General features: G+C 40.7%; 1 protein-coding gene across 1 annotated transcript in view; it reads left to right on the top strand.

Annotated features, from left to right (window-relative positions):
- LOC117479185 (5-hydroxytryptamine receptor 2A-like) overlaps positions 1-11,628 on the top strand; it is a 42,775-nt gene extending 31,147 nt beyond the window's left edge. The window contains exons 2-3 of the mRNA XM_034126192.1: positions 338-538; positions 10,826-11,628. Coding sequence (XP_033982083.1) covers positions 338-538; positions 10,826-11,628 — 1,004 coding nt within the window. The remainder of the gene's footprint in view (positions 1-337; positions 539-10,825) is intronic.
- Positions 11,629-12,990: the final 1,362 nt, after the last annotated feature.

Below are 12,990 nucleotides of genomic sequence, written 5' to 3'. Positions count from 1 at the left end.
AAAAGAGGATTTCAAATGTCTTCCCCTCCAGCCATCTTCTTGTCTCGTTGACAGCGGTTCTGACCAATTTGCTCCACCCCAGCCTGAAAATTGTTCAGTAGAAAAGATAAAGATCAATAGAGTATCCAAGGAATAATTTGTAATCACTCATATTTTTGGTTTACTGTCCTATAGTATACATTGGAATGATTTCAAACTGTTTTTATATATCCTAATAATTATAAAGGTGTTCCTTGGAAATACTTGTTTATATAAATTGTGATCAACATGATGATTACATAGAAAGCTTTGGATAAAAGTCTCAGCTATATTTAACGTATTGTCTCCCCCCCTATAGACTACGGCTGGCCGTTGCCCTCTGACCTCTGCCCCGTGTGGATCTACCTGGACGTCCTGTTCTCCACGGCCTCCATCATGCACCTGTGCGCCATCTCTCTGGACAGGTACATCGGGATCAGGAACCCCATCCACCACAGCAGGTTCAACTCTCACACCAAGGCTAAGATCAAGATCCTCGCTGTGTGGACCATCTCTGTTGGTGAGACAAACACACACACACACACACACACACACACACACACACACACACACAGTACAGTTTTCATCTGAGAGTAATGACACTATTGTTTTTTTGCATTTTAGTCAATGGTCAAAAAGCAACATATGTGTACGTGTGTAAGTTCCTGTACTTATATCGTTATGGGGACCACCTGTGCTGAACACATTACCAGGACTTCTTAAAAGTGGGGAGATTTCTAGAAAGTAAGAATGATCGTAGAAAGTGGGGACATTTAAGAAAGGTGTGGACATTGTTGGAAAGCAGAAACAAATAGTAAAGTAGGAGAAAGTCGGACATATGTAGAAAGCAAGGGTGTTTCTGTACGGATTTAACACACACACACACACACACACACACACACACACACACACACACACACACACACACACACAAACAGGGTGAAAAAATTGGTGATTTTGTGGTATCATTTAAGTTCACCTGTATGTCGGGATAATAGAGCTGCTTGAATGCATTTACAATCAATGCAATCAAGTAAAAAGGAACATTCGTGAATCCGTGTGATTTTTACTAAAGTGAAGGAACAATCAAGTTCTGATACAGTAATTGGTTTCTGGCCTCCAGCTGCTCAGGTCAATGGAGCTGGATAAAGGAAGTATAAAGCAGCAGAAGTTCACATTAGCAGTACACCTCTGTTATTAATAAAAATAAAAAGGAACATTTTACAATATGAAAATGTATTTCAGTGTGGACCCAATGCAAGGCAGGAAAACAAACCATCAGTTATTGTTTAAAATCAATTTTCCCTAAACTTTCCGTCCCTAATTGATTTGTTGTTCTCTTTGTTTTTGTCACATTAAGCTAATTAAGATGATAAATGTTGTAACAGGTCACTTTCGTCCAGGTGGCTTTGATTTTATCTGCTGATAGAAAGCAGGAACACTGCAGCTCGAATGATTTAGAGCCGACATTACTCCGCTGATTCTACAAGATAAAACACGAGCAGAGTTTGTAATCATTGAAAAGTCATGAAAACACATAACTATGTTAAGGGCCAAAAACCTTTTGTAAGGCTTAAACAAATAAGATTCTAACCTTTAATGAAAAGACCCCAGCCAGAGTAAAAGCATCAAAATGAAAGACATCGTCCTGATGAATAGTCTTTTAATGGTGGAGGTAAAAGACGCTGGAGAAAAACACACCAAAAACACATTAATGCTGCTGGGTTATTGTCAGCTGTCTTTTTAATAAATGTCTGCCATTCAGTTCTCTTAAAAACCCAGGTCATGATTTTATTATATTTTCCATTAATGTGTCATACAGAAACTGTCAGAGACTCTAAGCGACAAAAACAGGAAATAAAAGAAGCAGCTTCATCTATTAGCGAGGTAATGGAGCAAAGCCTGTGAGGTATATCAGGAAGGAGCGTGCTGCTACAGTACACAACAATATTAGCTTTCATTTTGGTATTTTCTTCAGGCAATTACAAAAGTGGAGTCGTCTAATGTTCAAGGTCTTTAGATAAAGAGCAGAAAGAATTAGTCAGAAAACCAGAAAAGGAGTCAGCATGTTATTATTTCTGCTTTCTTTATGTTTGGAAGACGGTGAGGTTTTTGAAATGAGTTTTTGATTAGAAATAAGGTCTATGAAAGCTGAAGAGATTGTATTAACATTTTGTTCTACATCATAAAATCGTCAGTAAAAGACCATGCTGTAGTTCCTTTATAGCCCAACATTAGCCACCTTTAGCTTAGCGGTGGTGACGTGAAGCCATGTGACCGTGCTGTAGTTCCTTTATAGCCCAACATTAGCCACCTTTAGCTTAGCGGTGGTGACGTGAAGCCATGTGACCGTGCTGTAGTTCCTTTATAGCCCAACATTAGCCACCTTTAGCTTAGCGGTGGTGACGTGAAGTCATGTGAACCGTGCTGTAGTTCCTTTATAGCCCAACATTAGCCTCCTTTAGCTTAGCGGTGGTGACGTGAAGTCATGTGACCGTGCTGTAGTTCCTTTATAGCCCAACATTAGCCTCCTTTAGCTTAGCGGTGGTGACGTGAAGTCATGTGACCGTGCTGTAGTTCCTTTATAGCCCAACATTAGCCTCCTTTAGCTTAGCGGTGGTGACGTGAAGTCATGTGACCGTGCTGTAGTTCCTTTATAGCCCAACATTAGCCTCCTTTAGCTTAGCGGTGGTGACGTGAAGTCATGTGACCGTGCTGTAGTTCCTTTATAGCCCAACATTAGCCACCTTTAGCTTAGCGGTGGTGACGTGAAGTCATGTGACCGTGCTGTAGTTCATTTATAGCCCAACATTAGCCTCCTTTAGCTTAGCGGTGGTGACGTGAAGTCATGTGACCGTGCTGTAGTTCCTTTATAGCCTAACATTAGCCTCCTTTAGCTTAGCGGTGGTGACGTGAAGTCATGTGACCGTGCTGTAGTTCCTTTATAGCCCAACATTAGCCTCCTTTAGCTTAGCGGTGGTGACGTGAAGTAGTGTAATTAGTTGTGCATATATGTGTATGTGCTGTGCATTATATTATTAAAGTGTGGATTATGTAATTTCAGACATATTTTCCACATACTCACTATCATATGCACACATCACCAGCATGCATCCATGTGTGCAGTGTGTGCAGTGTGTGTAAATCCTGATGTAACTCCACTCATCTGCAGATTCACTCCCACCAGAGAACATCAGCCATGCTTTCTCCGAGGAGGAAACTAAAGCATTGTGTGTGGGAATAAAAATGTAAAATGAACCCTGAGATAATCTCCTCGACCTCTAAATTATTAAACTCGACTTCGTGGAGCTTCAGCTTGAAGATATTTACATAAATGGGTTAAGAAATGTTCCAAGAATCAGCCGTGAAAGCTGTGTGGGAGCGAGGGTTAAAGTTAAAGAAATTAGATGAACATGTCAGAAAGACTAAAGTATAAACATATCAAAACTCTGCAAAGCTTCTTGTCACGATCCTGGATTATCTGTTTTATGTTTAGTCTTTTTCTGATCCTTGTACGTCATTGTATTTCGTGCTAATGCATTGCCTGGATCACCCGAAATTAAAGGTATTTTGTGTTAATTCTCCCTGTATTTGGGTCCACTCTGGTTTACTCCATCAGGACGCTTCCTACCTGAGCTTTTGCATTAATGTGTTTAAAAACATATGAAGAATCAGCCGTGAAAGTGTGTGGGAGAGGCGAACAAAACGCTGTCAGCGAGGATGAAAACAAACATGTCTAAAATGGTAAAATACTCAAATAAAAAAGCCAGAAACAGAGAGAAGAGCGGAGAGTTATTGGAGGAACACGCTATATCTACCTACCTAGCCAAATCTGGGCTCTCATAATGTAAATAAGAACTAATATATAACACACTATCGTTCGACATGCAGTGTGTCTTTTTTAAATATAGTTTTTTTTGGTCCACAGAGATATCAATAGTTTAATTAGGGGAAACAGGGGTTCGGATCGATGCATTATTTCTCCGGCGTCTGTTTAGTTTCAGTAATATTTCTACTCCTGCTTTCTGTTCCCAGTGGATCTTTCTATGCACAGTTGAGCTGAACAACACAGTGAAACCTATCTCCATATCTCAGATAGACAACATAAGTGCATTTAGATGAGAGGAAAACCTAAATAGCAAGCGACTCGCAGCTATCGTGCTCTGGATCTGTTGGAGGAAGGAAAGCTAAATCAGTGACGTGCTGCTTTGGCAGACCCGGTCATTAACGGGATGACAGAGATAATGAAGTGAGAGGAAACAAACAAGGACTCAGAGGCTGACACACTTTAAAGCGTTAGAGCCTTTGTTTTAGGTCAACAAAGCTTGGAAGAAACACAAAGAGTTTAGGGTTTAAAACAAACAGCTGGAAGTTCAACAACTGCTATTACACTAATAAAAGTTGGACCTACTGTTATGTTCCTTCACAGGGGTGAATCGGCAAATTTGCCGATTTTGACTACAAAAAGCGATTGGAATCAAACATAAATCACACTTACAACACAGATCAGTGGAGACATTTTATTATTATTTAGTTTTTCTTTAGTTTTTTTCCCGTTACATTGGAGTATGACAGGTGAGGCTCTGACAGTAATACAGTGAGTGTGTAGCGCCACATGTTGTGAAATGAATGAAGGACCCATCTGTGTGTGCAGGACAAACAGCATAGTTTAAACTCTTATACATTTCCAGCGCTGCTCGTTGAACACGACAAATATTGATCCGCTGAAGTGGAAACGTCTTGTGACAAACAGCGTTCATTACAGAGCGTTTCCTGCGAGGCTGTTTTCACTTTTCTGCTCAGCGGAGTCTGAAGGAAGACATCTGCGACTCTTTTACTTTGACTTCCTGCTGATTAAACCTGAGCTCATTAAAACAAAAGATCTCCAGAGAGGAAGGAAGACAGGAGCCTGAAGATGTCAAATCAACACACTGTCAAACAGCTGCTGATTAACTGCAGAAATAATCAACTCCTTTATGAGATTACACCAAAAACAAGACAATATTTTGACATTTAAAACACATTTTGAAGCCTTTTTTTATTCTTAGTTTGAAATAATATTTATAATTTTTTATAACGCGTTCACAACCGACCTCTCAAACATAATCAAATTGCCAGAATTGTTTAAAAATAAAGAAACGCCTCATTGGACTCCTTTATTTACTTCCGGAACAAAGTGACATCACTATGGATCACTCGCACTCCTATTGGCTAGCGCTCCAACATATCGTACGTGATAGGCTAAGGGGCGGGACATCTCTAGAATAGAATAGAATAATGTATTGTCATTATACAAGTACAACGAGAAACGTAAGCTACTCCTTTTAAGGTGCCATCAAAACATTCAGAAAAGACAATCGGTTGACCAATCACATCAGAGCCGGGCAGCTAACCAATCAGAGCAGACTGGGCTCTGGTTTCAGTTCTAAAGAAAAGGATGTGAGTAGCCGACTGCACCAACCTCTCTCAATAAGAAGTCAAACTGCATTTAGCAGATCAGAGGGGATTCAATCAATAAAAACACACCGCTGTGTGGTTGTTGGTTTGAAAGTGTTAGAAGTAGCAGCCCAAACTGTGTGTGTGTGTGTGTGTGTGTGTGTGTGTGTGTGTGTGTGTGTGTGTGTGTGTGTGTGTGTGTGTGTGTGTGTGTGTGTGTGTGTGTGTGTGTGTGTGTGTGTGTGTGTGTGTGTGTGTGTGTGTGTGTGTGTGTGTGTGTGTGTGTGTGTGTGTGCAGACAGACGGCTCAATGTTCCCCAGTGGGAGTGTTACAGTGGCTCATCCACAAACTGGAGGGAGATCAACCGAAGTACCGGCTACACAAACACACACACACACAAACACACACACACACACACACACACACACACACACACACACACACACACACACACACACACACACACACACACACACACACACACACACACAGATTAACAGACATAGACTGTCCTCACTCATACTGTAATGCTGCTTGGACAGAAACACGCCGCCTGTCTGCCTGTTGACACACACACACACACACACACACACACACACACACACACACACACACACACACACACACACACACACAGATGGATAATATTTTCACTCATTAAAATCTTATTTAAATCTGAAAAACAAATATGTCACTCAGAGTATAAGACATAATCTATACATATTATGTAAATGATTGTATGAAAGCCCTAGTTTACAGTCTAGTGACGAATCGAAGGTGAGAGAGAGGAAGACTTTGAGTTTTACACAAAGAGAAGATATCATGCGTTCTGCAGATAAACCCCCGAGCATCCGTCACCTCTCTCTTTCTGCAGGATCCTCAAATCAAAAGGCAGATTTAGTCTAAGCTTTTTGGTTTCCCTCTCCGTTTGTCCCTGGTGGAAACGCTCTGCTCTAAATACATGAAAATCAGAGACACAAGGAAGCCCTGACAGAAGTGGGAGAGGAGATGAAAGCAGACCAAGAGACGGAGGAGGACGATTTACACACAAAGGAGATGAAGAGGAGGAGATTTTCAGGGTCTTCTTTTTAAAATGCAACAACGGGAGTTTTAAGAAGAGCTGCAGCCTGGAACATCTGCCCCAAAAACTCTGAATATCGGAAAGAAAGGCTGAATAACAGTGTCACGGCTGTGATAGGTGATATAAGTAGTCATACAACATGTTATAAGATTATTGTGACTTATATACTACTAATATTTGTCCATTTTGGACCTAATTATTGTATTTAATTGAAATAGAACATGAAACCGGCCTAAGGTGGGGAATACATATTTGTTAATAAGGCTAAAAAAAACGGGAAAACTGAATCTCTCAAGTTGCTTTTTTTGGGTCAAATTATCCACACATTTTACAACAATTTCTGTCCCACCTCTTCCCTGTTCTATCTCTACATCTGAATGTCATCGTATGTCTTAAAGGTAGGGTATGTAAGTTTGAGAAACCGGCTCGAGATACACTTGTTGTTATATTCCATGGAATGCTCTTAACATCCCGATAGCAATGAATATCTGAAGTGCTTTGACAAAAAATCCATAAAATAATCTCATCTTTGGAAGCTGTAGTACTGTAAAAAGCACGACCAATCATCTGAGCCGGCCCGGCTAAAATAACTGGATGGCCTACCTGCCTGTCAGCCTTCCATCTGTGCACAAACTTATCTCGTGCCCTCATTGGTCATGTGCGTGTTCGTGTGTGTTGGAGGAGGGGCTCTGTAAGGAAGTGGCAGATTTTCTCCGGTTGTGTATTTTCAAATTCTAGCGATCTCGAGCTGGTTTCTCCAAAATTACCTACCCTACCTTTAAGAGCAGGAACTTGATGTGGAAGATGTACCTCCCAGTTCCTGTAGATGTTCTGTAGAGAATATATTTACAGCTATCTCACCTTCAACCCCAACTTTTTCTGGGAGAGTTTGTAATTCAAAATGATCACAATGTGTGACTGCAGAGGCAAAGAAAACAAAACGACTCAAAAAGGAGGAAGCTGGAGTAAAGTAAACAATTTGCGTTGCACAAAACATTTGAGCAAAGCAATTCAAAGTGCTTCACAAAATCACCTTGAGCGTAAGGACAAAAGAAACACATTATAACATGAAATATTACAAATAAAAACAAGTTAAAATGGAATATTTGTGGGTCTTTCTTAGCTGAGGTAAACTGTCGCTTGTTTGTTGAATAAAGAATGAAAGAAAGATTTGTGTTAGTAACGTAATAACAGTATATGTGCACAGCATTTTATTCTACAGAGACAATTCCCAGTAGAGACACTAATCACTAATATACACCTTAACATCAGCAGGAGAGGACTCTTTAAATGTGCTTAAGATGTATTAAGTCCACCACACAGCAGAATATTTCACGAAATCTGAACCGAAAGCAGTTTTTTGGAGAAAACGATGTAGAAATGTAAGGTTATATAAAGAGGTTAATAATATAGGTTGAATTTCAGTATTACTGACGGAGAGGGGGAGATGCAGTGTGACTCACCCCAGGGGGGGGGGTACCCACAGGGACACTTTCCTCCCACACTGACGGACAGGCAAATGGAAAAATACAGATTTAGCTGCAAAATTAATGGAAAACTCGACACGTTTGAAACTCTTCGAGAGCAGAGAGCTGACATACCAGCCACTGGCAACATATAAAGAGAGGATTTAAATGTTGGTAAATAAAAGCTTCTGGCGGTCTTAACATACTTCCTGTCCCCAGAGGCCTGTACTACGAAGCTGGTTCAACCTAACCTGGATATGTTTGAGTTAGCCGGTTGGCCCAATCCAAAACATACGCGCTCTCGCTAAACTGTACTACGACGCCGGTCATCAAGTGGATCGCTCAAGCCAGCCGTGTCCTATCTAGTTAGGTGCGCATTCACATGAAAGGGGTGGTATCTGGAGCATTCGACCAATCACAAACATGGACAACCGTACTGACAGCGCAGCGTCATACTTCCTGAATGAAAAGTGAACTTTAATATTAGTCAAATATGAAGAAGTTAAACTTTAAACATCCATGACTTAAACACTTTATCCAGGATAAAAGCCACATAGCTGCACCTGCAAGGTGAATACAGCTGGTAACAGAGAAAGTGTTTGAATGCGTACATTAACAGGTTTATGATATCACTGCCCCGTCCAAGACACGAGTGGATCTGACTTTAATTACATTTGACTCGAGTGTTTCGTCAACTTAATGTGTTGCTTAAAATAATACTTCTGCATACAGTATGTGACACTGTGAGTGTTGCACGGCCAGATACGGCTCAGCTGACTCAGATAAGGAAATGTATGATACATTATGATGTGATATGATATGAATGATAATTGGACACATCTACGTCTGCACTCACAGTGCCGCGGACTGTACTTAATGTTACTCTGATCCGGTTACTTATGTTGTGGCAGATATTTAAGTAAGCTTTCTTAACGCTAATGTTATAATAGTCAGATTGCTCTGAAGATGGGAGGAGGGGATATTCTATTCATTTTCACGTTCACACAGTCAGTTGATTTTTGCCGGCCGTCTTTCCTGCAACGGCAGTTTTTCTGTATTTCTGAAAACCCGGCTTCGTAGTACAGGCCTCTGATCTGGAACTCAATGGTTTCCTGAATGTGTTTTTTGTTGTTATCCTGAAATGACACACAATGACACTTGTTAACACAAGCTGAAGAGATTTTGAAGTTTTGTTCAACTACAGAAAATACGTCAGTAAATACCTCACTGGTGGATTTAAAAACGGAGGATGCTAACAAGTCTCATCACGGCCAACAATTAACACTGATTAACCGTCAACATGTAAAACAAGAGGGGTTGCTCCCAGAATCCAGAAGGAGGTTTTAAAGACCTTTCCTTCTTATCTTCACACACACATGCCCACTGTTTAACTTCCCATTCACAGCCTGTAAATGTTGGTTGTTATTAAGCCCTTTCTGGTGTTATTGTGTGCTTTGGATTAATGGTGCGTTCTGGTTCCTTTATTCCCTTAAAAAGGACAAAAGACAGTTTTTTTTTGTTTGTGTCCAAAGCTCATTTCAGCCTCATTAATTCATTAATGAAGCCCTGCTTTAAAAGAACATTGTGTTCATAACGCTTCAGTATTTTCATGCACGGGTTTATAATGGAGGAATTGTACTTTTCTGCCCTCCTGACAATAACAAGACAACGACCAACAATCTGAACTACAAGACAGGACAACAAAGTAAAACATACATCAAAGCACATTAAACACACACTTGTAATATGTAATTAATAGTAATATGGGTGTAGGGGCTTAAAAGTTTCTAGAGCCATTTCTAACATACGAGGAGTGGTTTCAACGTACAACGACATGCAGTGGGGTTTGAACCTGTGACCCTCTGATCCGGACACCTACGCACAACCCACTGCACCACTCGCCTATACTAATAAAATAAGACATGTTAAACAATTAAAAATAAAAACAAAACGTATATCATAAACTCAGTTAAATGGCTCCTACAATGGGTATAATGTAGAAAGTAGCAATCAATTAGTTTTCCAAAATATGTATATGTGATGAGAGTAACACATGCGTCACTTCTGGGCGAAATCACGGCCCCGCCCACTTTTGGGGGAAAACATTTGCTGTCATTTGATTGGCGGTAAATACAGATTCTAATGTTTTCACATAAAATAATTAAGAAAACCACGCTTTTTTTACCACCGTTCAAATGGCAGCGAATGTTTTCCTCCAAAAGTGGGCGGGGCCGTAATTTCGCCAGGAAGTGACGCCTCTCATCTATGCCCATTTCAGGGTTGTTTATCATTTTCTAGTTTGCATTATGAAATATATGAAAACTAGTATGAAGGCATTGGGTTTATGAAGCTTAATCAAAACTTGAAATACTTTTCGCATATTATTTCAAATGTGTTCTTTCCATGCTTTCCAGTGTATTTGTGGCGAGGATTTCCTCTGTTTGAGTATCAGTTTTGAATCCTAGTTGCACTCACATCTGCACACTTATGTAAATATATCTAACATGTTCATTCAAATGCTCAACGTTTTACTTTGATATCTTGTTTCAACAGTTACTTTATCACTTTATTTTGAATTTCTTTTTTTGTATTATTATTTACATTTGTATTGAATTTTACCTTAATTTTTACCATGTGTGAATCCTAATGTTCACTCTGACCCTGTTGCTGCTATAAACGCCTGAATTTCCCCACGGGGATAAATAGAGTTCCATCTTATCTTATTTTATCCACCACTGCAGAAAATCATCAGCTCACACAACAACCAAATATTTGCCACCTAGCGATCGTTCCTCTTAGTAATTTCCTCTTTCCTCTCTGCAGGAATCTCAATGCCGATCCCCGTTCTTGGCCTCCGAGATCACTCCAAGGTCTTCAAAGATGGCAGCTGCTTTCTGACGGACAACAACTTCGTGCTGGTCGGTTCCTTCGTGGCCTTCTTCGTGCCGCTCACCATCATGGTGGTCACCTACTTCCTGACCATCAGGGCTCTTCAGAACGAGGCCACGCTTTGCCTGGATCAGCTGGTGCCTCGTCCCAAATGGAGCACAACGTTGACTCTGAGTTTCCTCCCACAGAACTCAATGTCCTCAGAGAAACTCTTCCGGCGTTCGTTGAGTCGAGAAGCCGGCGGCAGAGGAAGTATTTCAGGTTCTGTGTTTGGACGCCGAACCATGCAGTCAATCAGCAATGAGCAAAAGGCGTCTAAAGTTCTTGGAGTGGTGTTTTTCCTCTTCGTGGTCATGTGGTGCCCGTTCTTCATCACCAACGTTCTGGTGGTGGTTTGCGATCCTGAGGTTTGCGACCCAGCGTTGATGGGAAATCTGCTGAACGTTTTTGTTTGGGTTGGATATCTGTCGTCCGCTGTCAACCCGCTGGTCTACACGTTGTTCAACAAAACGTACCGGGCGGCGTTTCAGAGATACGTTCGCTGCCGGTATCGGGCAAAGAAGAACAAACCACTGCAGCTGATTCTCGTGAACACAATCCCACCGATGGCTTTCAGTTCAAGTCAGCTGGGAGACAAGTTTAGGAACGGATTGGCGAACTGTAGCGGTGAAATTAAGGATTTTTCTTTGTCTAAATCGGACAAAAGTCACGGAGGCAAAGACGAAAGCTGCGTGTGATTAAAACCGTTGGACGAAAGTCAAGGACGAAAGCTTTTGTCCGATTAAAACCATCGAACAAAAGTGTCATTTCCAGAAACTCTTCCGGCGTTTGTTGAGTCGAGAAACCGGCGTGTCCAGCGCTTTCGACGTTCTGTTGGTGGTGTGCGTTCCTGAGTTTTTGCGACTCAGCACTGATGGGACGATTGCTGATTTTTTTCGTATGGGTTAGATATCTTTCATCCGCGGTCGACCCGCTGGTCTACACCAAATAAGGTGTCTCTAGGAACGGATTGGCGCACTGTAGTGGAGAAATTAAAGATTTTTCTGTGTGTAAATCGGACAAAAATCACGGAGGCAAGGACGAAAGCTGCGTGTGATCAAAACCGTTGGACAAAAGTCAAGGACGAAATCTTTTGTCCGATTAAAACCGTCGGACAAAAGTCACAGAGGCAAAGACAAAAGCAGCGTGTGATTAAAACCCTCTTTGTGTAAATCGGACAGAAGTCCCGGAGTCAAGGACAATATCTACGTGTGATTAAAACCGTCGGACAAAAGTCAAAGCCGAAAGCTGCGCGTGATTAAAACACTCGTTCATGGTGTATTTTAACAGATTATTAAAACCTTAAACTCTGGTCACATCGTGGATTGTGGAAAGTGCCAAAGACAAAGTGCCTCCAGGTCAGGATTTTAGAAAACACTAGAGGTCATGAGATGAAGTTGGGAAACTAGAATAAAACATTTGCATTTCAGTGAATTCTGGATCAGCTGAATCCAGTTTTAAACGCCCTTATTATGACATTTTGATAAACCAAAAGAAAGCTTGTTCAATGGATTCAAATCTCTGAAAGTGTTTAAGAGTTTTAGAGCCTCCTCCTGCCAGCTAGGGAAATTAGTCTTGGAAAAACATATAATTTCACTTTTTAAAGAGTGAATCAATAGAGTCTGAATGAGATGGACGGACAGTGGTATAAAAGATATGAAACACTCTTGGACAAAGACAAAAAGGTGACAGAAATTACCCATTTTATGACAATCTCTTTGGAGGAATTGGAAAAAACTATTATGAGGTTTTTTTCCGTGGATGTTTGCACCAGTCAGGTTGCCTCTACCTCCCATCATATATATACATTTCTTTTGTGGACAAACTGGGATTATCCTGGATTTCCTGCAACTGTATCCAATGTTAGAGACTAAGGATGACACCAGGACTCTGCAGAGGTAAAAACAAACTGCCAAAAACGAGAAGGAAAGAGGGTTAAATATTACGTCTGAAAAAATATATTTACCAGAGACAATCTAAATAAATCTATATTTGTATTTGTGCAGATTTATGTGAATAAATGTTAATGATTGTTGAAGTTTTGTTATTTACAAGTGAAA

The sequence above is a fragment of the Trematomus bernacchii genome, unplaced genomic scaffold, assembly GCF_902827165.1.
Source record: "Trematomus bernacchii unplaced genomic scaffold, fTreBer1.1, whole genome shotgun sequence".
Classification (NCBI taxonomy): Eukaryota; Metazoa; Chordata; class Actinopteri; order Perciformes; family Nototheniidae; genus Trematomus; species Trematomus bernacchii.
The sequence above is the reverse complement of the archived record's forward strand: the minus strand, read 5'-3'. Positions and strand labels throughout refer to the sequence as shown.